The following is a 26,707-nucleotide window of genomic DNA, read 5'->3' on the forward strand; positions in this document are numbered from 1 at the left end:
TAAAACGCCTTGGTCTTTTATTAACCCATTGAGACCTGTCCATGCCACTTGGTTCTTTTACAATTAACTCTATGAAATTCTGGGCTCCAAAATCATTGCAGAAGGTGAGTGCAGCCACAAAATTAAAAGATGCTTGCTCCTTGGAAGAAAAGGTATGCAAACCTAGACAGTGTATTAAAAAGTAGAGACAAAAAACAAACAAAGAAAAAGTAGAGACATCACTTTGCAGACAAAGGTCCGCATAGTCAAAGCTACAGTTTTTCCAGTAGTCATGTACAGATGTGAGTACAGTTCAGTCGCTGAGTCATGACCCATTCTTTGTGACCCCACGGACTGCAGCATGCCAGGCTTCCCTGTCCATCACTAACTCCTGGAGCTTGCTCAAACTCATGTCCATCGAATCGGTGATGCCATCCAATCATCTCTTCCTCTGTCATCCCCTTCTCCTCCTGCCTTCAATCTTTTCCAGCATTAGGATCTTTTCCAATGAGTCAGTTCTTTGCATCAGGTGACCACAATACTGGAGTTTCAGCATCAGTCCTTCCAATGTATATTCAGGACTGATTTCCTTTAGGATGGACTGGTTATATCTCCTTGCAGTCCAAGGGACTCTCAAGAGTCTTCTCCAACACCACAGTTCAAAAACATCAATTCTTCAGCACTCAGCTTTCTTTATGGTCCAACTCTCATATCCATACATGACTACTGGAAAAACCGTAGCTTTGACTAAATGAACTTTTGTTGGCCAAGTAATGTCCCTGCTTTTTAATATGCTGTCTAGGTTGGTCATAGCTTTTCTTCCAAGGAGCAAGTGTCTTTTAATTTCATAGCTGCAGTCACCATCTGCAGTGATTTTGGAGTCCAAGAAAGTCAAGTTTGTCACCGTTTCCATTGTTTTCCCATGAGGTGATGGGACTGGATGCTATGATCTTAGTTTTTTGAATGTTGAGTTTTAAGCCAGTTTTTCACTCTCCTCTTTCACTTTCATCAGAGGCTCTTTAGTTCTTCTTTGCTTTCTGCCATAAGGGTGGTGGCATCTGCATATCTGAGGTTATTGCTATTTCTCCTGGCAATCTTGATTCCAGCTTGTGCTTCATCCAGCCCGGCATTTCACATAATGTAGTCTGCATATAAGTTAAATAAGCAGGGTGACAATATACAGTCTTGACGTACTCCTTTCCCAGTCTGGAACCAATGTGTTGTTCCATGTCTGTTTCTAACTGTTGCTTCTTGACCTGCATATAGACTTCTCAAGAGGGAGGTAAGGTGGTCTGGTACTCCCATACTTGGGATGTGAGACTTGGACCATAAAGAAGGCTGAATGCTAAAGAATTGATCTTTTGAACAGTGGTGCCAAAGAAGACTCTTGAGAGTCCCCTGGACAGCAAGGAGGTCAAACCAGTCAATCCTAAAAAAAATTAGCCTGAATATTCATTGGAAGGACTGATGCTGAAACTGAAGCTTCAATACTTTGGCCACCTGATGCAAACAGACGACTCATTGGAAAAGACTGATGCTGGAGAAGACTGAGGGCAGGAGAGGGGGGCGACAGAGGATGAGACGGTTGGATGGTGTCAACAACTCAATGGACATGTGTTTGAGCGAGCTCCGGGAGATAGTGAAGGACAGGGAAGCCTGGCATGCTGCAGTTCATGGGCTTGCAAAGAGTCGGACGTGACTTAGTGACTGAACAACGAACAACTATGAAAATATAAGAAAGTACTTGATTTATAAGATGCAAGATATTCTAAGATCACCCAATCCAAATATTAACACCTGTTTAAAAATGAGGAACCATGCTCTTTCAAGGTTTGTGAATTTCTCTCTGCACCAACACACCTAAGTATACACATTCACTACCACTAATAACTATAGTTCACTAGGAGACCCACCATGTCCTAACAGGGTGTGAAAGATTCTTAGTGTGGCAGAGAAAGGGAAAGTGCTCTTTGTGGAGAATCCCTGCTGGATACCACAGCATCCTGAACTAAACTGGCTTTGACTGAGACAAATCTGCCTAATTTGCAACTATTATCCCTGCTGAGAACTGTGAGCCAGGCCCTCCAACACTCAGAGATTTCTATAAATACATTTCAATTTTATTTGGTAATCTTTCATTTTCTTCCACTTTGTCTCTTGATTCTATCTTGCAGTAGAGCTGTTACAGGTGCCAATCACACTTGCTGTCAAACTGACTACACAGCTGGATAAAAGACAGGGTTCATTTTCCACTTGAAAAGCAAGTCTGTAGCATGCATGGTGAACAGAGAAGCCACTTGCTGGTTGGGGCATGGCTAAATATCACCCACAGCTGGGTAACTGACACAGGGCTCTTCCCTCTTGCTTATCCAGTCCTCTGACTTGGCTCTCCATGAAAATGAGTAAAAAAGCAGAGAGTGGTCATAAAAAGCAACTCCCCACAGTTCCCAAGAGAAGTTCAGGAAGGTTGAGGGTGTTGACAGTAAATATTAAGGGTGAGGGAGGGAAAACAGGGCTTGGCTTGGGAAGGAACATTGTTGGCTGTCTAGCAATAAATCCGTTAAAAAATAATCATTGGCAGAAAAAGAGTTCAGAGAATTATGTATATGACCTTATTTATGATGGCTTAGCAGTAAAGAATCCGCCTGCGATGCAGGAGACCTAGGTTTGATCCCTGGGTTGGGAAGATCCCCTGGAAGAGGAAACGACAACCCACTCCAGTATTCTTGCCTGGAGATCCCACGGACAGAGGAGCCTGTGGGCTACAGTCCACGGGGTCGTGAAGAGTCAGACACAACTGAGTACCTGCACATGTACACACACACACACACACACCAATTACATAAATATACTTTTTAGTTTAAAGAGAAAAAAAAAAAAAAGACTTGAAACACATAAACCATACTGGTAAAAGTGGAGTTAAGGTGGTTAACCAGATGGAACTTTCACTTTCTGCTTTAGATATTTCTGTACTCCTGACTTTTCCTTTTTAAAAACATTAATTTTTTTTTAAATCAGAAAAAATTCATTTTTGGAATAATAAGCAACTACAGAGGTTTCTGTTGGCAACAAAGTTGTAAAAGTGGCTGAGAAGAAAGAGGCAACAGGATTTGAAGGACATAAGGAACATGAGAGATATAGATAAGAATAGAAACAGCTTAATGATAATAATAGAATGGTAAGGACTCCTCTAAACTTTCATAGAAATGATGAATACATCTACTCCCCACAACAAAAGCTGTGTCCCAGCACCACCACCAAAAAAAAATGTGTTAAAGGTCTCATATGATTGACCTATGAGCTCTTTTGTTCTGAAGTCTTAGCTTCTTTGTGATTGGTTTTCAGCTGTTTAATGAACATTATTAACCCAATACATCCTGTAAGAACAGAGCAGTAAGGGTGATAAAAGTGCTTGGAAAAAGTAACACGACTATGATCGATAAAGATAATTTTAACAAAGGAAAAGAGGTATAGAATTGGTAAGTATCATTTACGTGATGAATTATTTAGCAGTAGAGGCAATTTAAGGACAATGTAATTTATACAAATAACTGCAAGTCTGCAGCAATGACAATGAGCAAGAAGGAATAAGAAGGATTAACAAAATGGTAAAACTTGTGAGCTGCTAACAGGACCTGCATCAACAAGGACCCCTATTAGCCTACTATTAACTCAAGAGGAAGCCAGCAACTTTTTCTAGGCATGTTAAAAATTTTGTACATTCCCTGCCCCAAGTCACAGAGAAATGCATTTGTTCAAGGTTCAGTTCAGTCGCTCAGTCATGTCTGCCTCTTTGCAACTCCATGGACTGCAGCATGCCAGGCTTCCCTGTCCATCACTAACTCCTGGAGTTTACTCAAACTCATATCCATTGAGTAGGTGATGCCATCCAACCATCTCATCCTCTGTCGTTCCCTTCTCGTCCCACCTTCAATCTCTCCCAACATCAGGGTCTTTTCCAAAGAGTCAGTTTTTCACATCTGGTGGCCAAAGTACTGGAGTTTCAGCTTCACTTTCAGTCCTTCCAATGAATATTCAGGACTGATTTCCTTTAGGATGGACTGGTTGGATCTCCTTGCAGTCCAAGGGACTCTCAAGGTTCAAGGTCAGACAAATCTGGACATTAGTCAAACATGAGGGAGACAGCAGAGACATCATGGTTACTAGCGAGTTCCCTGTGGCATTTGTGTAGATAATTGGGAAGGGGTGTTACCTAACATACCTATCAGTGATGACAAGACTGTTCTAATATTTAGTATGGTGATGGTGGTTTAGTCGCTAAGTCGTGTCCGACTCTTGCGATCCCATGGACTGTAGCCTGCCAGGCTCCTCTGACCATGGGATTCTCCAGGTAAGAATACTGAAGTGGCAAGAATACCATTTCCTTCTCTAGGGGATCTTCCTGACCCAGGAATTGAACCCGGGTCTCGTGCATTGCAGGTAGATTCTTTACCTAGGTCTTATCAGCACGGAGAAGAGTATGGCTAACTCAGCTTTTGAATGAACGTGCTTCTGCATGAATCAGGAGAACAGCTCACATCTCTTTTAGTCACTTAATGATTTTCAAAGACACGAATTGACCAATAGGCTTTGATTAAGTGAATACAGTTCTAAAAACAGCTACCATTTATCGAGTACGTCATGATAGGTTCTTTACATGCATTTATTTATGTTGGAGACAAAAACCAAGCTAGCAAACAATGTTTCGGGGGTATAGAAAGGGCTTCTTACTAGTCACACCAGTATTAAGTCAGGGGTCAATAAAGGAGAGAGCTTTCATTTGACTCTCCCATCTGGGTCCTTGGGAGAAAACAAAAAAGCTGGGTTTTGCTCTTTTTTTTTTTCTAAACTAACACTAACCCTATAGAAATAGCAGCAAGGAGACATACTCTTACTGGAAGAACTAACTTGATTTTGATTTTCAGATTGTTGTGGTTTATGATAAAATACTTCTTGGAAAATCTTTATATGGAGTATGAGCAGAGAAATTCTAAAACTTAAGGGAAATACTTGATATAAAAGTGGGGTAGGAAAAGCACCACCCTAAAGCTATGATCCCACAAGAAAATGACACATCTGATTATTTATAATAAAAATTTTGATATGGCAGAAACCACTATAAACAAGGCAAAAGATACAGTGTAAAAATTTTATAAAATCAAAACAAAGAAATTTCATCCTTAAAATATAAAGAACTCTAACAAATGAGTAACAAAAAGATTCCAATGGAAAAATGGGCAAAAAACACAAAAAGGTCATTCACAAATGACTATAAAGGGCAAAAAAAAAAAAAAAAGAACAAAGTAAAGATGTTCAACCTTTATAAAAGTAATACAACTACAAATTAAAACTACACTGAGGGAAATTCTCTGGTGGTACAATGGCTAAGACTTCGTACTCCCAATGCAGGGGACCTGAGTTCAATCCCTGGTCAGGGAAGTAGATTCCACATGCTGCAAGTAAGATTTGGCACAGCCAAAGAAAAAAAAAAAGCCAAACCCCAAAATCTAACAGAGAGAAAATACTCTGTCCACACACTAGCATAGGATAAAGAAACTGACTGTGAGGAAGGATGTGGGGAAATGGCAACTCTCACTGACACTGGGTGGGTAAAAATGAAAGATGAAAGCAACACTGAATCAAAGTTTTAATGTGCATATATGGCAATTTTACCTAAGAAACTGACAGTAAGCAAACACTGAGATGGGTGCCAAAAAACATAAATAAAAATATGTTCTCTTCAGCATTGTACGGGACAGTAGGGAATGGAAACCAAAATGTCCAACAGAGGAATAAATCCATACAATGTAATCCTATAACAAGATCCAAAATGAGCTTACCAATACTCAAAATGGAAAGACCTATGACAGACACAGTCATCTCATCATCTGTGTTTCCCTTTGCCCTTTCACAGGAGAACCCCAAATCTCAGGTGGAATTCTAGCCACTTGGAATAAAGATTCCCCAGTCTTGGGACTTCTCTTATGGTTCAGTGGCTAAGACTCTGTTCCTAATGCAGGAGGCCTGGGTTTGATCCCTGGTCAGGGAACTAGATCCCACATGCCACAGCTAAGACCTAGCACAGCCAAATAAACAAACAAGATTTACCAGTCTCTCTTGCACCTAGATGTAGTCTTGTAACTAAATTCTAGCCACAGATCGAGGTGTGTTTGCAACTTTGAGAAACATCTAAAGGGAAGGAGCATGCCTCTCCTGGCTCCTTCCTCCCTCCTGTGTGCACGCTCACTTGTGTCCAAGGCTCTGTGGCCCCAGGGACTGTGGCCTGCCAGGCTCCTCTGTCCATGGAAATTTCCAGGCAAGAATACTGGGGTGGGTTGCCATTTCCTACTCCAGGGGACCCTGCCGACCCAGGGATCGAACCCAGGTCTCCTGCATTGGCAGGTGGCTTCTTTACCACTAGCACCACCTGGAAGCCTCGTTCCTGCTGCCGAGAGAAAGGATGTGATGGCCCAAGCTGGTCAAGTCACACTGGATCACACACAGTAAGCCACACTGTGAAGATGGTGGGGACCTGGACTCTTTACCCTGGCCTTCCTTCATAAGAAGCAAACAACTGAACTGTTTCAGCCATGTTACTTCAGGCTTCTTACCACTCAGAGCTGAACTGAATCCTAACAGATTCACAGCATCAGACAGTCTGAAGGGTATCTACGCACACATCCACCATAGGAGGTCCAAAATGCGACAGTGATTACTCCGGGTGGCGAGATTCGGGTGAGTTTTTTCTTTTTATATCTTTCAGTTACATTCAGAAAAAAATGCATGAGTATGTATTGGTACTATAACAGAACTATCTTTGAGAAAAGTCTTCCAAAAATTCAAGTGAATTAAACAAGTTTTCTTTTATTTAGTCCCTGTGAAGAACTGACATTTTAGCTGGATGGATTGCTTTTTAAAAGAAACCACGCTGACTCGGCCGAGAGTCTCCCACTGAACAGAAGCAGCTTGCCTAGCCCAGAAATAGGTTGGGCCAGGCTGACTTTCTCAGGGTTCCCTCAAGAAAACTACGAGGAGATGGTAATCCTGCAGGTACTTTGACAGTCCTCTCCCAAGTTGCTATTTACGGCCGGGTGACACAGTTTAACCAACAAGCCATCAATTTCATCCTTCAAAACTTTCAGGTCAACAAAATGTTCAGTTACAGAAGCCAGGCACAAAAGAGAACACACTCAGATGTATAAGTAGAAAAAAATTTACCAACTGTATGTACACATGACATGTATGCTAGTTTTATTGTCTGAAAATTTTATTTAAAAAATATCCTGAGGACAGTGTCACACTTTTTTGGAGATTTCTCTTTATTCAACATATTGATGTGACCAAGAATACTCTAGGCATTCATCAGTTCTGCGGGAATGGGGCCTTCCCCACCTCTTTCTCAATAAGGAAGAACGTCAAGGAATCAGTGAGGGTCTCTGTTCGCTTTTTCCTCTCTGGACACTCTTCTTACACGGTGCCCAGTGACTGACCCACTGATTCTCGGGATCCCTCTCATTTTCTGATGTGTACTCGAGTTCTGTTACTGCTCCTAAGGCCCCTGTAAAGGTGCTTAGACAAATCTTGTCCTAAGTAGGTAATTCTGACTCTGACTTACTTTGATGCGTTCGTTAAGCTCCTTAATGCCCCTTCTTTTGATTTCCCTTTAAAAAATACTTTCTGTAACTGCAATGAATCATCTTTTTTGATTTCATATTTCAAAGTTTTTAACTATGTAAAATACAGTTCTTCTAACTCCTCTGTCCTAGGTTTCTGAAGGGATGAATTTAAAGCGTTGGGTATGTAAACATTCTTAAACATCCCTGAAACAACTTCTTTAAAAAAGAAAAAAAATCTTTAATCTGTTACTTCCCAAACCACTGAGTCTTACCTTGATACTCCACCACTGTGGCTTCAACCTACCTTTCTAACTTTCATTCCAGCAAGTTTGTCCCTTGCCCTAACTGCAGTGAGCTAGAGCTCCAATCACGTGTATAAACACGGATAAATCCTTTAGATGTCAATAACACATATGTAATAACAATGTTGATATTCTAAATTTATGAATTAGAAGAATGTGAGGGGACAGAAATGTGTTCACTTTTGTACACACTGCTACAGAGCAAAAAACATATTAAATTGCACATGCATAGTATTTGGAAAATGGAACACATTATTTGGAAAATGGAACACTCACTTCCAAATCTTTTTTTAAACCACTCTACTGAGGTATGATTGGTATGTGAAAAGGTATATATATGTAATGTAAATAGCCTGCTGAGCTTGGTGGTAAGCACACATGTATGAAACCATCACCACTATCAAGTTTATAAACATATCCATCACCTCCCAAAGTTTCCTCTCACTTATGACTATTATATTTTGTGTGTGCTGGAGGGGTGGTGGTGGGGAGGAAGATAAAAACTATGAACAAAACCCAAATCCCTTAACAGTTCCATCTACCTGGAGTAAGTCCATAATGTTCCTCCTCCAACTTATTTGTAAGCCAAGGTATTTCCAAGGCCAGCTCAAATTTTACTTCTCTAGGAAATTTTGATTCTCGGCATGGAATTCACCTTTCATTATCCTATTCCCAGGTGGTACTAGTGGTAAAGAACCTGCTTGCCAATGCAGGAGACATATGAGATAAGGGTTCAATACTTGGGTCGGGAAGATCCCCTAGAGGAGGGCATGGTAATTTACTCCAGTATTCTTGCTTAGAGAATCCCATGGACAGAGGAGCCTGGTGGGCTACAGTCCATAGGGTTGCAAAGAATCGGACACAACTGAAGCGACTCAGCACAAATACACGTCACTAAAACCACACACACACAGTCACACACATAAACAGTATACACAGTACATCTATCTAGGGTTTATTGGATGAGGAGTTATTGAGGGAAGGTCTATGTCTTACTCATCTTTTGTTTGCCCTACAGCACCTAAGCGGTTTTGATTTAATAAAAGATAGTCATTTAATAACATTTATTGGGTTGTATAGCCAAACAATGGAATTTTGATATGGTTTCTCTTAACTGTTAGTTTTAACTACCACACAGTTAGTTGTTCATCAATAGTTTCCTCCTATTGGATCTATATAGCTTGAATCAAATGCAGCTTAAAATAAATAAGCCACTGCCTAGGGCACTGAACTCCTCTCTGCTTCTTCAGGTTTTTTATTTTTTGGTGTGGTAATTATGTTTATTTTAACAGACAATTTGTTTATATTTCTTGCCTTTATCAGGCCTGTCTCTTAAGTACAGAGAAACTATTTCTGGATGTTCTGCTTTCCAAGGAAACCATGCAATTTTCTTTTAAGGTCATGGAATTCTTTTATTTCCACAAGTCTGCTCTGCACCACCTAAGACTTGCAGTTATAAAAACCATTGTTTTCTCAAAAGTCTGGAAATGGCCTGCAAGATATAATTAACTACCTAGAACAAACAATACAACACAAATAGATCTTCCCGTCAGAAAATAACTGTTGGCTTATGTGAAACAATCTCACTTTTTTTTAGTGACTAGAAAATTTTGGAGCAAGAAAGCAGTATGCAAATTAAAATATACAAAAGTTTCAAGCCAGAAATCAATATAACAGTTTACATGTTCAGTTCAAGCAGCATGTCCACATATCAGAAATAGAACAGAAATGCCTATTCCAATAGAAATGCCTACCACCCCCACTCCTATTCCAAACTATAAGCCAATGTAATCACACTATTGGAGTGGGGGGTGAGGAATGAGATTAAAAAAATTATCTGCCAAGTTACACACCTGAAAACCTAAGAGAATTAAATGGAAAAAGTATCAAATTTCAATAAAAGAAAATTCAACAAAGGGCTGTGTAGAGAATGCAAAAAAGAAATACCATTCTTATAAGTGAACAATTCAGGGAAAGACTCCAATTACAGCAATAACGAAAAAGACATGTTTAAAACTGGCTTTAGATAAAGGAAAAAGACATTTCTTGTTCTTAGATAGATTCAATGATATGATGGAAGAAATAAGTCAATTCTCTCATTCTGAATTGTATATGAAAAAAACATAAGGGTAGTCTGGAAAATTCTGAAGTGAAGAAGGATGAGTGGGCACAAGAACTACCACATAAATACATTCTAAAGCTACCGAAGGTAGAACAGCTGAGAAGTGAAGTATGAATTGATCAAGTTGGGGAGAAGAGCAATGAGAAGGAAAGGGAAATAAAGATGCTTTTCTAAACATATGAAAAGATGTTCCATGTCTTATACAAACTGAGAGGAAAGTAAGTATAATGACATACCTTTTATTTTTTCTCACTTCCCACTGAGGAAAAAAAATGAGACAGCTTGATGATAATACTGTAGTGATGAGCTGGGATATAGTTGTGGACAAGAGTGTAATCCGCTAAGTCTCTATGGGGGCATTTTGACAACAAAATCAAATAAAAAATGCATATGCCTTTTGAAATGTATCCTACAGACAGACTTCCAAAGATGGTCACAAAAGAAATAATCTATGCAACATGATTTCTAATTGCAAAAGGACTGGTAACAACCCAATGCTCACAGAGAAAGGTTTGGTTGGATAAATTACAGTATGTATACCCAAAACAACAAAACACTATGCAACTGATTATTTTCTAGCAATAGTTTGAAAATATTTTTGAGATGTGTTCATACTAATTTCACATGCTATGTATTATGTTTTATATTAGCAACAAAAACCATGCCCTAAATTTTAACAGTGAAAGACTTCCAAATAGTGGGGAGGGATGTATGTGGGGGAAATTGAACTCGACCTTCTAGCCTAACATCTTGATTCTGAACTCCTCCTTTAGACAATGAAAGGACAAAGTTTCTGGTAGAAATATTTTAAAAAAACTTTTGAAAGGAGTATTGAAACTCTTTCATTGTTTAGAATGCAAGTATCATGAAAACAAATGACCCAGGAACTTGTTAAACTCATTAGGTATGCATATGGAGTGTTCATTTTAAAATGAAGCTGCTCTAGATACTGATATGAAATGATCTCTAAAACATGTTTCTAATTTAAAGAAAAAGAAACATGCAAAACTAGAGAGGGCAGTATCTTAACTTTCATGTAAAAAACAAAGGGATGCAAATTACACAAATGTGTATACTTCCACAGAATCTCTGACTATACACAAGAAACTGACAGCTGAGATTGCTCTTGGGGAGGAAGATAAAGGTGAGAAGGGATCTTTTTTCTTTTTTTTAAACTTGTGTACAGGCTTTTTTTTTTTTTTAAATTAAACAATATGCATGTATTACCTATCTTAAAAAAAACCCAAAACGATGTTCAAAATCACTAAACAGTAGGGAAATGTAGATCAAAACCATAGTGAGATAGTACTTCACATCCATTGTTATTGTTTAGTTGCTAAGTCATGTCTGACCAACTCTTTGAGACCCCAAGAACTGTAGCCCACCAGGCTCCTCTGTCCGTGGGATTCTCCAGGCAAGAATACTGGAGTGGGTTGCCATTCCATTCTCCAGGGGGTCTTCCTGACCCAGGGATCGAACCCATGTCCCCTGCATTGCAGGCAGATTCTTTTCCCCTGAGCCAAGGGGGAAGCCCTGATGGCCCACACCCTTTAGGATGGCTATTATCTAGACGAAGAGAAAATGACAAGTGTTGGCCAGCTGTGAAGATGTGGAGAAATCAGAATCTCTGTGCAATGTTGGTGGGAATACATTCAATAAAATGTGCAGGTACAGACACTATGGGAAACAGTATGCTGGTTCCTCACGAAGTTAAACTTAGAATTACCGTATGATCCAGCAATTCAACTTCTGGACATATACCCAAGAGATCTGAAAATAGACTTGAATAGATACTTGTACACCTATGTTCACAGCAGCTTTATTCACAACAACCAAAAGGTGTAAACAAGCCAAGTGTCTATCGACAGATGAATGGATAAACAGTATGTGGTATACAGCAGAGTATTATTCAACTCTAAAAAGGGAAGAAATTGACACAGACCACAACACGGATGAATCCTGAAGATATGATGCCAAGTAGTGTCTGGAAATGGACACATTTCCAGACTACACAGCAATGTGAATGTGCTTAAAGTCACTGAGTTTAGCTCAGTTTGGTCACTCAGTCATATCCGACTCTGCGACCCCATGCACTGCAGCACGCCAGGCCTCCCTGTCCATCACCAACTCCCTGAGTTTACTCAAACTCATGTCCATTGAGTCGGTGATCCCATCCAACCATCTCATTCTCTGTTGCCCCCTTTTCCCCCTGCCTTCAATCTTTCCCAGCATCAGGGTCTTTTCAAATGAGTCAGTTCTTCGCATCAGGTGGCCAAAGTACTGGAGTTTCAGAACAGTACACCTAAAAATGCTTAAAATAGTAAGTCCTATGTTGTGTATATTTTATCACAATTAAAAAAAATGTAATGCACAAATAGAAAATCAAGAGAACTAGAGCAGGTAAAGAAAGGGACACAGTTGATTAAAAATCTTCCCAGAAAAGCCCAGGCCCAGATGACTTCACTGATGAAGTCTACCAAGCATTAAAAGAGAAAATAATACCAATTCTTCACACAAACTCTTTTGGAATACAGAGGAGGAGAGAGTATTTCCCACCCAACTCATTCTAAGAGAATAATATTACTGATATGAAAGCCAGACAAAGACATCAGAAAAATACTACAGACCAATTTCTCTCATGAATATATATGCAAGAACCACCAACAAAATATCAGCAAATGAAATTGAGCAACATCAGCAAAGGACTTTACCTCATGATAAAGTGGTAATTATGCCTGGAATGCAACACTGATTTAACATTCAAAATTCAACAAAGATAATATACTATATTAATATAAAAAAGGACAAAACCCGCATGATCCTGTTGATACACACAGGAAAAATATTTGATAAAATCCAAGACCTATTCATTATAAATGATCAACCAACCAGGGCTAGAAGGGAACATCCTGAACTTGATAAAGGGTATCTATATAAAAAACCCTACAGCTCAGGACTTCCCTGATGGTCCAGTGGTTAAGAATCTTCCTGCCAAATGTAGGGGACACAGGTTTGATTCCTGGTCCAGGAAGCTCCCACATGCTTTGGGGCAACTAAGTCCATGTGCCACAGTTACTGAGCCAACGCACCCCACAGCCCGTGACCCGCAACGAGAAGCCGCTACACAGAAGTCCGCTCACCACAGCTAGAGAAGAGTCCGAGCCTCTACGGAGACCCGCACCACCATAAATAAAAAGCCCTACAGCTTCTATCATACTCAGAGGTGAAAGGCTGAATGCTTTCCCCCGAAGACGGGGAAGGGGAGAAGATGGCGCCGCTGCTCGCGCCACTCCCATTCAGCACTGGAGGCTGCAGCCAGGCAAACAGGCCAGAAAAAGAAACGAAAACATGGAGAAATCAGACACAAACACTTCTGTCCACACAGTATTAACAGTCCCAAAGTGGAAACAGTCCGAATATCCATCAACATGGTACATGGATACACAAAATATGACATGTTCCCGTAAAGCATGACTGAGCAATACATGCTAGAAGTCAGACAGGTAAGACTGTGCATCACATGAGTCAATTCATATGAAATGACCAGAAAGGGCAGACTTACAAGACAGAAGGCAGATCAGTGCCTGCCTGTGCCTGGAGGTAGTTATGAGGATTACCAATGGGCTCAAGAGATCTTTCTGGAGTGATGAAAATATTCTAAAACTGGATTGTGGTGGCTGTTGCACAACTTTGTAAAGTCACTGCATCGTACCTTTTAAATGTATGAGTTTTGTTGTATGTTAACTATACCTCAATAAAGCTATTTTAAAAATGTAAAAGAAGGACTTCCTGGGTGGCAGAGTGGATAAAAATCCACCTGCCAATGCAGGGGACATGGGTTTGATCCCTGGTCCACATGCCTCGGGGCAACTAAGCTCCTGCGCCACAACTACTGAGCCCACAGGTTGCAACTACTGAAGCCTGAGCACCTAGAGCCAGTCCACTGCGGCAAGAGAGCCACTGCAATGAGAAGCCTGCACACTTCTCAACTCGGGAGTGGCCCCCTCACCACAACGAGAGAAAGCCCACGTGCAGTAACAAATAATGATAATTATCATTCAAAAATTTACAAATTAAAAATGCAAAAAAGTAACAATTATATTTTACATTATTAATACTACTGCTTGTTTACCTGTATTTTCACAGGCTGATAAAAAAAAAATGAGGAGACTTACTAAATTAGAACATCTAATTATGCATTTCTCTATTTTACTGGAAGAGAAAAATGCAGAAATAATGTATTCAGGAAAGGCCAATCTTTGCTTAGGCCATAAATTTGACAAAGATTATATAAGACCTTTTATTATTCACCTTCCCTATCCCCTTCATAAGCATGAGTGATGAAAAATAAACTGTACCTTAAGGGCAAAAAGAGTGTTAGTTTTGCAATTTCTATTAAAGAATGGCTTTCTTTAACACCATCTATCTGATTATCTATCCATGAGAGAGCCAAAGTTCATTCGTTTGTGTTTTCTATAAATTTAACTCTTTTAGACCCTTAGGGCATTTCCTTCAGATATATGGTCAACTAGGACAATTGAAGGAGAAGGCAATGGCACCCCACTCCAGTCCTCTTGCCTGGAAAATCCCACGGATGGAGGAGCCTGGTAGGCTGCAGTCCATGGGGTCGCAAACAGTCGGACAAGACTGAGCGACTTCACTTTTACTTTTCACTTTCATGCATTGGAGAAGGAAATGGCAACCCACTCCAGTGTTCTTGCCTGGAGAATCCCAGGGATGGGAGAGGGGTGGGCTGCCATCTATGGGGTCTCACAGGGTCGGACACAACTGAAGCGACTTAGCAGCAGCAGCAGGACAACTGAAACTTCCTTATTATTCTCACAGTCAAGTTCCCACCACAGTTCAGTCTGGATCGCTGAGACCCTTGGGGCTCTCAAGCCAACTCCTTTCTCTTACAGTCCTTCCTGTTCCCCTTTATCCTGTTAGCATTCTCGCTGTTTCTAAGGATCTCTGACAATTCTGACACCTACCCTCCTGACTTAGCCCTTCCCGATGCCCCAACTCCTAGCTTCATGTCACTGGTCATCCTCTTCTTTTCTGGGGGGTGTGGGGTCTCCTCTGCCATGGAGGCACACCTGACCCAGCTGCTGCTCCACTCAGGCAGACCCCATAATACTGTCGTAATATTTACTGCTCCCATGCATCAGTGTTTTCAAAGCAACACCACAGGTTCTTTGCAAAGTTCCTTTCGAGGATTCTTATGGCCAACAAGTACACACCGCTATATTTAAAATGGATAACCAACAAGGACCTACTGTATAGCACAGGGAACTCTGCTCAATGTTATGTGGCAGCCTGGATGGGAGGGGAGTGAGGGGAGAATGCATACATGTGTATGTGCGCCTGAGTCCTTTCACTGTTTACCTAAATTAATCGGCTGTTTTGCTGTTTAGTTACCAAATTGTGTCTGACTCTTCGTGACCCCATGGAATTAGCTCGCCAGGCTCCTCTGTCCATGGGATTCTCCAGGCAAGAATACTGGAGTGGGTTGCCATTTCCTTCTCCAGGGGATTTTCTGGACCCCCGGATTGAACACGGTCTCCTGCTATACTCCAGTATAAAATGAAAAGTTAAAAAAATAAAAAAAGATTCTTACGGCACCACTTTTTTATCTGAAGAGATCTGATACACTTTCCCACATCCACACATCACTACTGTAAGAACGTTTTACTAAATGTGGCTCAATCTAAGAGACAAGAGGATGTGAGGACTCATAAAGGAGATGATTACATTAGTAAGACATATAGTTAAAAAAACAGATGGCATCCTTGGCAAGGGTGGGGAAATATATTCTCATACACTACTAGTACAATGGTTAAGCCAGTGGGCAAGCTGGCCATGTCTGTTACAATATTAAGGAGGCATCTTCTACCATTAAATGCATTTTTGGGGGGCAACAGAGAATAAGATGGTTGGATTGCATCACTGAATCAATGCATGTGAGTTCAAGCAAACTCCGGGAGCTGGTGAAGGACAGGGAAGCCTGGCATGCTGCAGTCCATGGGGTCATAGTCAGACATGATTTAGTGACAGAATACCAACATTTAAAAAGTACTTGAGGGACCTCCCTGGTGGTTCAGCGGTTAAAAGCAGTCTCTGCAAAGCAGAGGACACAGGTTGAACCCCGGTCAGGGAACCAAGACCCCATCTGCCCAGGGGCAACTAAGCCAATTGCTGCAACTACACCCTGGAGCCCAAACGCTGCAACTAGGGAGTCCGTGTACCGCAATCAAGGATCCAGCATGACGCAAGAAGGTCCTGTGTGCCACAACCAAGACCCAACACACCCAAACAAGTACATAAGTAGTAAAAAACAAAGTCTACTGAAGCCAGCGCCCAGTGACATCTCTCCATCAGAAAGCTCACTGCAATACTGTCGAACTGCACAGTGAGCCTACTAGACTTTATTTCCCGTAAAGGCAGGGGGTAAATCTGTTTCTCCACTGGAATATATCCATTACCTTAAGCAATGCCTAGCACAGAGAAGGCAGATGTTCAGGAAGATCTGGTGAGTGAATAAATGAGCGATGATGACTGAAGGGCACTTTCTGCCTGGACCTCTGCTGGTGCTGAGTAAGCCAGGAGCGAGCTTTCCATTTGGAATGCTAGTTCCACGGCCACGCTGCACTCTGGGCCCTAGACCTTCAAAGTACACTTTGCTGACAGAGCAAATGGCAGAGGGATCTGAGTACTCAGGGCAAGCCAGTTACAAAACAAACGTGTTACTGCAGTTAAGAGCAGCAGCAATGCTGTCATGCTTGTATTGTATGTCAGATTGTGTGTGTGTGCTCGGTCATGTCAAACTCTTTGTGACCCCACGGGCTGCAGTCCACCAGGCTCCTCTGTCCATGGGATTCTCCAGGCAAGAATACTGGAGGGGGTTGCCATTTCTTTCTCCAGGGGATCTTCCTGACCCAGGGATTGAACCGGGTCTCCTGGATTGGCAGGTGGGTTCTTCACTGTCTGAGCCACCACGGAAGCCTATTACATATTTACAAATATAACATTTTCCTCTTGTTACTCACCTTGGTGTGTATATATATTGTTTGCCTTAAGTATAAAAGGTTTAATCTTCAGTCACCGCCAGGACTTAGAAATGCCCAAGAGTAAAATATCCAGTTTAATCCGAGCACAACTGAACAGCAGTTGGGCCTTATGTCAGTTTTCAGAGCTTGAGGAAAACATTCTACAGGGAAAAAACTGTATCACACTGAGGTGGTGATAGAAAGGGCCTTTCTGAAGCTTGAAATGACATTACACCATAGAGACACACGAGGGCGCTCTAATCAGCCAGCGAAGAGAAACACAGAGCTAGTGAAACCAGGTTGACATTTTAACAATTGTACTGAAAGAGGTGAATTAAGTCCTGGTAAAATTATGTTATTTACAGCAAGCCATTTTCTGTTCCTGATCCAAAGTTTGAGAAGCCAAAAGGATTCTGCAAGTCTTAAAACTGCAGGAAGAATCCACTGCTCTCAGATCCAAGGTAAGGATTAAGCACATCCCTTTCTAATGTTTCTTAAATTGACCTTGAAGCAGGATTTGCCCTTTTCAAGTCAGTATTTGCTTTCAACTCTACAATTCCACTTGGTGCTTTACCTGTCCTCAGCTGGAAGTGGCCCATGAATCCATTTCTTTGCTCCATCTGCTTTCCTAAGAAAAATGGTGAGTTACAAGTTTGTGCCTCCCCGTCCCCACCCCAAGCCAGCAGTAATGAAACAGCATTTTGTACAAAGGAGCCCAGACCACTGGAGAAAATAACTCATGGCCTTCCTGAGGTTTTAAATTCATAAATACAACTACAGCATATAATTTTCTCCATCAAATTCAGAATACAGCACAGAACGAGCGTTTAAGTGACCTTTCTTTCAGATCTTTAACAAGAGAGCAACAGAACTGCAGAAAGTCCTGGATTCTGAGGCAATCAGGCTAATTTCACTAAGGATTATTATTCACCTTAAAATCACATTCAAACTTTCGTCTCAGCAAAATTACAAATAATTCCATGTGATCAATCCTTGGGGTCAAATTCAATAGTTAAAATGGAAAGTATTAAAACTTTGAATGCCACGGGTATACTGTGGTTTCAGTCATCCTTGTTGACTGAATAAACTAGAAGATTCTCTCCAGCTCTGGAACTATCTACAGGAAGTATGACAAATGATGCGTTTTTGAACCGCTAGTTATTTTATTCACTTTAACATTCATCTATTTGAATGACTAAATTCCTAGCCATGATGTTTCAAACTTGATTTCTGTCGATGAATTTGGTTTTTCTTGCAGGGGGCGGGGTGGCTCCCAAAGTCTTTTGTTAAAGACCCTGGTGAGTTCAATTTTCTATGCTTTGCTGAATTTGGCCGTCAGGGTATACCCAATTAGGCTCAATCGATACTAAAAGGAGAATAGGCTCTAAAATGTGCTAATTTAGAGGACATGTTTCTAATTTTCCTGTTCTTTTCAAAATTGTCCTGATTAACTGAAGATGAATTTTCCTCAAATAAAGTCGCCTGATATCACAAAGAAAAAATGAAAGTGTTAGTCACTCTCAGTAGTGTCCAAATCTTTGCAATCTCATGGACTGTAGCCCACCAGGCTCCTCTGCTCATGGAATTTTCCAGGCAAGAATACTGGAGTGGGCTGCCATTTCCTACTCCAGGGGATCTTCCTGACCCAGGCATCGAACCCGCATCTCTAGAGTTGCCTGCACTGGTAGGCGGATTCTTCATTACTAGCACCACCTGGAAAGCCCAACTGTATGGGAAGCGTGACAAAAAAGAAGTCCAACTTGCTGTCAATGTTTCTGAAACCACTTAGCTGTGTTGAAAGATACTCCTGCATTATAAATCATCAAGTACCAAATGAGTTTTAGTTATTAGGTGGATGAACAATAAAGAGAAAGGGAGTATAGAAAGAATAATTTCTCTTCCTCTGAGGCATTTTATGGTTCTTAAAGGGAAAAAAAGTTTCTACTTTTCTCATGTTTTCCCATCTCTAAATAAAGTAAGCAGGAGAATTTTATATGCAAGCCAAAGTATATGTAAATTAAAACCTAACTCTGATACCCTCAGCAAATGAGTTGTTATAGGAAAAGAAACCTGCTTCCCACTTGCCTGCCTTCACACCACACACATGAACCATGATTTATCTTTTATTGACGAAACATGGTCTGTGTTTCTACCACTTAGGTGCCAAACTCTTTGGCTTCTATCAGCTGAACCCTCTTCAAGGAAGGCCGGAGCCCACTTGACCTTCTTATCAGTTCAAGAACTACCTTTCCAAAGGAGCTGTATCTGACTCCCCACACACCCCCAGTATCCTCTCAATCCCCAAACCCTGAACATGACCACTCTGTTCACCCAGATGCAGGTGAACTATAACTTTTTCATTACTTTGTATCTTCTTCATTAGATTGCATGCTTCTTTAAGACAAGGGTGGTGACTTTCAATTCTGCATTTTGAAATGTTTGGAAAACTGACCCAAAAGCAAATTGATTCTCTCAAGGTTTACTGAACTGTGTGCCCTTCTCCTAACAGAAACAGCTTTAGATAGAGATAGTTTTGGAACTGAATCCACTTTTCTTATGTTCTCTGACGTCTCAAAGAACAGCTGACACTGTGCATGGTATGTATGCCTGTACCGTGTGTAGGGACTTACATACGGACTCTGCAAAAAAGCATGCTCAAATAATTAAGAGAAACCTTTTGTTTTTCCTCAAAAACTTCAGAAAGTAAAGCCTGGCTGCAGGAACATGACTTTTAAAGCCTGAGAAACAGCATCTCACACCTTCTCTACTCAAATTATGCTATTACTAATTCCAATTAATTAGTTGGAGTAAATTAGTTAAATCTGTGCACACTGAGAATAAAATGGCTCAAAACAAAAGCCTGAGCAGCTTTCCTATAAGCCAAGCGTCTGAGTTGTGTACTGCAAAACTTTTCCAGGTATTCTGGCTTGCTCCACATGACCTTAGCTCACGCAGTCCCTACAGCTCTAGACTGTAACGCCATGTAACAGTTCCACTCAGCCCATCTTATACAGAATTTAAGACTCAAACCATCAGAGATCACACTCTGACTTTGATCTCCTTTGAATGATCAAGGGCAGTTAGCAGTCTATAACAGAGAATTAAATAAGAGAGTAAGAACCGCCTAGAATTTTCTAAACTCTGTTCATGTTACCAAACCTTCTCAACAACTGTAAAAAGGAACGCTTAATCAAGTGTCAATCCCGTAGAAAGAAGTGTACCAACTATTACACTCACGTGGCAGCCGAGAAACAAATCAAACCTGGTTCATAAAGCCCAACCTTGGTTCGTATGTGAAGAAAGGTGACAAGATTCAATCTCTTATCTAACCAAAGGGCCGCGCCAAGGGATGAATTACATCATCTAGCAGTTGTGAAGGGTCTGAGTTGGAATTCAAACTCAACAACAAACATCACCTTTCCTGGCTTCACCCCCACCTTCTAGTTCCCTGCCACCCCTAGTCCGCGACGGTTCCCTTCCCAAAATGGAAACGACGAATTCCAAAAGGTTATGCCCTCCGATCTAAGAGAGTAGACTCACCAGTTTCATGCTGGACTTTTGGCTGGTCAGTAGCAGTTCCTCGACTTCTCAAACCCAGAAAGCGTCTTCCGGTTCAATCTCCGCCACGGGCCCGCCGAGAGCATGGCGGGACATGCAGTCTTTCTTTCCTACGCCCCTTTCCCGGCGCATCATGGGAAATGTAGTCATCTCTCCGTGAATCATGGGAACCGTGGTCATCTTTCCTTTTCCTCTCTTTCCTCTTAGAACGCCTCCTTCCGTCAGCTCAAATTCATCCGCGCCGCCAATTCATCCTCCCTCTTCACCCCAGCATGATATCATGTCCCTCATCTGGGCCCAGAATCCATGGTATTCTGGGATGTGTAGTCCCTACGGCTCTGGCGCCCCTTTCCCCTCCTCCCTGTGGGAAGGCTCACGGGCGCGGTACTTGCCGGGAGCTGTAGTTCCCTGGGGCCTCCGGACGCAGAGTCCCGCACCTTTACTCAAGGGAGACAAAAACTACAACTCCCAGGGCCGCCCGGTGGCAGCAGGTGGGAGCGGGGCTGTTGATATCAATATGGCGGTTGTCAGCCAGACAAAGACAGTCAGTCTGATGTGATTGAGACAAGGGAGGTTTTTCAGGGGGAGACTGGGAGATAGGGGCCTCCCCTCCCCCTTCTCCTCTTCCTGCGCCGGCCTCAACCCCTCCCCAGACCCCTCCCGACGGGCGCCCCACGCGGAAGACACCCCTCCCCCTCCCGCTTTCCCCTCCTCCCTACCTCAGACCTCAGCCCTTCGCACCGGGACGTTGGGGAGGGGGCCGTGCCGGGCGGAGAGAACTCAGCAAGCTTTCTGAGGTGAGTCGAGTGGTTTGGAACCCTCAAGTCTCTTCAGTCTCTTTCCTCACTTCTTTCTCTTCACTTTTTTTTTAGGGGGGGGGTTGGGGCGAGTTAGTGAGTGGGCTGGGGATGGGTCTCTTAAGCGGCCCAACTGAGAGGAGGAAGGAAGCGGGGGGTTTCAAGGGGGTGACCCGAACGCAGGGTCTGGGGTGGGGCAGTTTGTGGGGGCGGTAATCGAAAGGCGTCGGGTGCTCCCAACTCTTTTCCCCTGGTTGCCTCCCCAGTGGGCGGAAGGTTTGAATCCTGGAGGTGGGGTCTCCAGTTTGGAGTTTGGGAAACTGTGAGGGGAATTTGAGGTGCGTGGGTTTGTTTGGGGTGCAGAGCTGTGTTTGAAACTGGGTGACGTGCGCTCGGGCGATGGGTTAGCCTTGAATAAATGTCTCTGGAGAGGAAGTTCGAGAGCCGGAGTCGGAGCTTTCAGCTGGGCCTGGGCGGAGAGGCGTGCGCGAGGTGCGGCTCCGGGACCTCTGGGCTAGCGGAGCAGCGCGGAGTGGCCGCGGGGAGCAACTCGTTCGTGTCCCATCGGCGGCTCACACTCCTCCTCCCCGTCTCCCGGGACCCACCTCCACCCCATACTCAGGGCAGGCGCCTCGGAGAGATGAGGTGCGGTGGAGATGGCTTTTTGCATCCTCAAGTCGGTAGCTAGGTGGGAAAGGAAAAGTGTTCTTAATATTTTATTCCGGAACCGTGTTTTGGTTACACTATTGGGGCTACTTGGAAAGGAGTCCTCCACCCATCCTCACCCCGAAACAGTAGGTCTCGTTGGTCGTCTTCGCCTTCCATAGATGAAACATTACTTAAGATTCGGGGGCGGAGGGGTGGGGGTCGGGAGTGCCCACTTGTGTACGCGACCCTGTGTGTCTGCTGAAGACACGGAATGACTGTTGTGTATCCTGTGGTTGGGTGACTTATTTTCGTAGTAGGAAAAACTGTTGGAAATTGTTGGGGGGTGCGTGGGGAGTCGCTAAAAGGCGCAGCTTGTATTTTTCTTCTACCCCACCCTGTTCTGTCTCGCATTTGGCTGAAAGCTGGTATGGAAGCGAGAGGAAACGTTGGGTGAGTGAAGGGGAGAATGCAGTTGGCATTACAAATACTATACTGTGTAAAGTTGAATGATGGTATAGAGTGATTACCGTTTTTATTTACCCCGAAGCTTTAAAAATCTTACGTAGCATGTAGGGTAGAGTGATGTGACTGGTTCATTTCTGTGGGATCCTGCAGGTGTGGAAACCTCTGCCGTCTCTCTCTGCCTGCCTGCCTGCCTGCCTGCCTTCCCCCCCTCCCTTCAGTGCTTCGTTTCTGTTTTGGCATGGTACGTTTCTCTTTGATGGACATGCTGCCCGTTTCTTTAGTTGGTTCTATGGGGTTGTGCTTTGAGTGGTTTTGCTGTAAGATGCATCTTTCGGTGAAGAGGACCTGCATTTGTTTTTAATTTGCATTTATTCCGCAGGTAATTATCACATCAAGATTGTAGTGCTTTGCGTTAAACTTATTTTAAAATTGCACAGCTGAGTTAGATCTAGTTGAATTAAGTGTGTAAGTCAAGGTTGGGAAATTTGAATTCTGATTTTTTCCTCCCGAGTTTCAATTGGAGTTACAAAGGGAAGAGGATTGCAACATCCCTTGTTTCTCACAGTCTTTAATATTTAAAAGCATTACAACAGAAGAATTAAGATAATATAATTTGTACTAATTTCACCCGGAAATGTAAATTTTTCAGTAACCATTGTTTTGTCACATTTTTAGTATAATGGACTTTTAAATAAAGAAATTGGCATAATTTGTCTTTTCGACTGCTGAGAATTTAATATATTTACATATTTGGCTTATCAATTCTTGAACCTATCAGTAAAGGACTTTAGTTACTATAAAAACTGGAAGTTACATCGTATGTATATGGTATGTTTTATAATCTATGGTTTGAAAATTCTGTGGTTGGTCATTTACACAGATAAACTGACTTATAAGTATGAGGTAGCATATTTATTTAGATTGACCCGAATAGAAAAAAAAAGGTTGTGTTTTTTCTAAATCTCAAACTTAGGATATACAGTATGTTGATACAAAGCTGAGTTTTTAGTTTGTTATTGGCTAGAATTTCCAGAATTATTTGTTTTAATCTTTATTTTAGCCTGAAATATTGCCTTTGCAAAAACTGGAGAAATATCCTATATAACTGCGTGTAGCAGTGCTTTTCTGCGGAAATATATTTCTACTAGACAGTGTCTTTAAATGTTCAATGATTGTTTTATAAATAAAAAACTAAAATGTTTGTTTAGAGTTGGAAAACTTTAAAATATAAGAATATATTCTCTTCCTCCTACCCTCACCTCAGATTTTGTTTTATTCTATGGAAACGCAAAGTTACTGAGAAAAGCATTCATTAAACTTTCTCTGACTAGTGGTTTGGTTGAAGCCAAATATATTCCTTGTATTCGATGGGATGATTCTGTTGCATTTTAGGCACTGAGCATTAAAATGATGTAAAGCCTTTACCGAAGGTTAAAGCATAAAACAGTCTCAGCATGTGGAAGTCATATGGTTTACGAAAAAAGTAGAAAATCAGGGCATTGGTGCCTGTCCAGCTTAAAATTTCATCCGGTTACTGTGAAGGACACATTTATTTAATGTGATTGCTTCTAAAAATGTTGCCTGTGTAATGAGAAGTTGAAAATTCAAACTGTTTTTAACCAATCTGTTGCTAGTTTAGTGTACTGCGTGCCGTGAATACTGTGGTTGCAAATGTGCACCAAGGAGCCTTTAGGGGTCAGCTTTATCTTGAACGTCTTTAGTGAGGCTTCATTTTTCACTGCTGTCTGAATAGATTTCAGTCTTCCTAGCACAGATCCTTAGTTCAAGCATCTAATAGAAACTTAACAGCTCAGTATTGGTAAGTTACAAATATATTGCAACAAACCTTTCCTTGTTTCATGGTTTGAAAAAAAAAGAAGTGATCAGTTTATGGCAGTTTTTGTAGCAAGTATTGATTGGATGGCATTGCTTGTTCCTGAAGATGTTAAACACACTGGGAGCATTTATGCTTAATTTGTTCATTTTGGATCTTTTGTTCATTTTAGTGAGTCCATCCCACTTTTAATGTTTCAGGTGGGTTCCATGTTTCCTGTAAAATCATGTTTGCTTTTTCTATTCTTTTGCAGTTTTTCTGGTATTTTTGTATGCAGATCTTTAAACTTGACTTATTTTTCTTAGGAACTAAAAATTTATCCTAGGATGTCACTTTTCACAAGTGAAAATTGGTATACTCCTCAACTTTTAAAAAAGGTTAATGTTTATAGATAAACTTTAACAAGCTCAGTGAAAGTGTGCTGGAGTTTTTCCTTTTGTGTTTCTGCTTTATTTAGGTTTTTTTTTTTTACTTCCAGGTTAAATTTTATAGCTCCCTTTGCTGTTTGGCTAGATTATTCTTTTAACTGTTGGCTTTTACTTCTCAATTTACTAGAACTTTATAAAAAGCTCTTTGAGTGGAAATCACAGCTTGTCTGAAGTGTCTTATATGTACATTCATGTATATAAATCACAGCTTGTCTGAAGTGTCATATATGTTCATTCACATATATAAAGCACCTTTATGTTTGTTTTTGTATGAAATTAGTGTATACCTATCAGACATACAACCCATAAAAAAGAAATCTGAACCACAAGTAACAAGCTTTAAAAAACTCAAGCTTGGAATCAGAGTTTGCACCACCACATGTTTGTCCACATTATAGAAGTTATGGAGATTTTTAGTATTACTGCAAATGATGATTTTTGCAGATTCTGCCGAAGTCTGCTTCTCTCCAAAAGAAAGCTAGTGGTATTGAAAATTTTCTCAAGATAATATTAAGTAATATGTGATTAAATTTCTAGATGCAGCAAACCCCCCCCACCCCCCAATCCTGTTACTTACTGGTCTTAGATACCATCCTAAGTAAAAAGTACAAAGATTTTTTGCTGAGTGATTCAGTCATGTAAAACTTTTAGTTAGAGCCTATTTAAATATAATCCAGTGTTTTAGATAACTTGTTTTTGTTGACCTTAGATGAAATGAATTGGAAATTTACTAACATTGCTTTGGACACTTTCCAAGAGCATTTAGTTACTGGAAGGGCTTGGCTTTATGTTGTTTTTACCTTACAGTGGTAATAAGGTTGAAGTTATAGTAAGTTTTTTCAGTACATTTTTTCATTGTTATAGTATGTTTGTACATTATAGTACATTTTTTCAAAATGTAAATTTTGTAGATCTTTGACTTAGACTATAAAGATAATGGGTTCTTTAATTTACATTTACAGGCAGAAGAGAAAAAACATAATTGATTTAACTTTGAAGTTATGAGTTGTTTTACTTTTTTTGAATCTCAAAAGAGTTGTCTGCAGGCCCCTTCTAAGTGATAAAATGATTCTAATCCGTTTAAAGGGCGTTTAGATTTTCCTTAAATTTAGGGTGCTAAATATAAGAATGCTTGCTAAATTTCACATCCTCTGTAGCTTCTCTGTCCATGCTCAGTGATGGTCTGTGTGTGGCTTTATAGCCCTCTTTACTGTCTGCATATTAAACAATTAGTGTGGAGTTGCCAGGTGACAGTAATTTTAAGTTATATAGTTACATTTTTAAAAGAGGAGAAAGTCAGGTGCTGTGCTGTTGTTGAGAAGAGGATGATTTAATGCTAAACCTTTCTGCTTTAAGATTTTGATAAAGTAACAGAATTATTAAAATGTGCAGCTGTTGGTTTGGGCCTGGTCAGTGAAGGCTTAGATTCATCCTCACTCTCCCTTTTCTAATCATGAAGTCAGGCTGAATTTTTCTTCTTTGTATCTATCTATCTACTTGTTTTCGTTCTATTGCTACTCCCTTAATTCAGGCCTTCCTCCTTTCTGTCTTTCCACATCCCTCTCTTAATACATCTTCGGGTTTCAGGTGTTTTTTTTTTTCTTTTGTCCTTATGCACTTCCACCTGAGAGATCTTGCTAAAATAACATGTGAATTTGTTTGTTAGTCATTACTTGGCTTATAATCCTTAATTGGCTCCTTAGCCCTCAGGTAAAGGCATATTACCATTCCACCTGTGCCACATCTTGGCCCTGCCCCATCCTAGCTGTGTCACCTTAGGCAGATCATTTAATCTGTGCTTCAGTTTTCTCACCTGTTGAATGGGAAGAACTAGTCCTTACTTCTTAAGATTATTGTGAGCTCTTAGAATGATGTCAGCATATGGTAAATGTTAACTATATCGTATTATACC

General features: G+C 41.1%; 2 protein-coding genes across 11 annotated transcripts in view; one reads left to right on the plus strand and one right to left on the minus strand.

Annotated features, from left to right (window-relative positions):
• Positions 1 to 20,779, minus strand: part of INTS9 (integrator complex subunit 9) — a 120,428-nt gene extending 99,649 nt beyond the window's left edge. Inside the window, exons 1-2 of one of the 2 annotated variants that reach the window (XM_020893106.2) lie at positions 20,606 to 20,779; positions 17,640 to 17,693 (exon numbers count right to left, since the gene is read on the minus strand). Coding sequence is in view for 1 of the 2 variants with exons in the window: in XM_020893105.2 (XP_020748764.2) it covers positions 20,606 to 20,614 (9 nt within the window). In the remaining variant the exon portion in view is untranslated. The remainder of the gene's footprint in view (positions 1 to 17,639; positions 17,694 to 20,605) is intronic. The other variant, XM_020893105.2, reaches the window with a different exon arrangement.
• Positions 20,780 to 21,134: 355 nt separating this feature from the next.
• Positions 21,135 to 26,707, plus strand: part of HMBOX1 (homeobox containing 1) — a 208,239-nt gene continuing 202,666 nt past the window's right edge. For 4 of the 9 annotated variants that reach the window (XM_070480637.1, XM_070480638.1, XM_070480642.1 and 1 more), the window contains exon 1: positions 21,136 to 21,420. The gene's annotated coding sequence lies outside the window, so the exon portion shown is untranslated. Of the gene's footprint in view, positions 21,421 to 26,707 lie in introns of all 9 variants that reach the window. The other 5 variants (XM_070480639.1, XM_070480644.1, XM_020893111.2 and 2 more) reach the window with 3 other exon arrangements.

This window comes from Odocoileus virginianus, chromosome 18 (genome assembly GCF_023699985.2).
Source record: "Odocoileus virginianus isolate 20LAN1187 ecotype Illinois chromosome 18, Ovbor_1.2, whole genome shotgun sequence".
NCBI classification, from domain to species: Eukaryota; Metazoa; Chordata; class Mammalia; order Artiodactyla; family Cervidae; genus Odocoileus; species Odocoileus virginianus.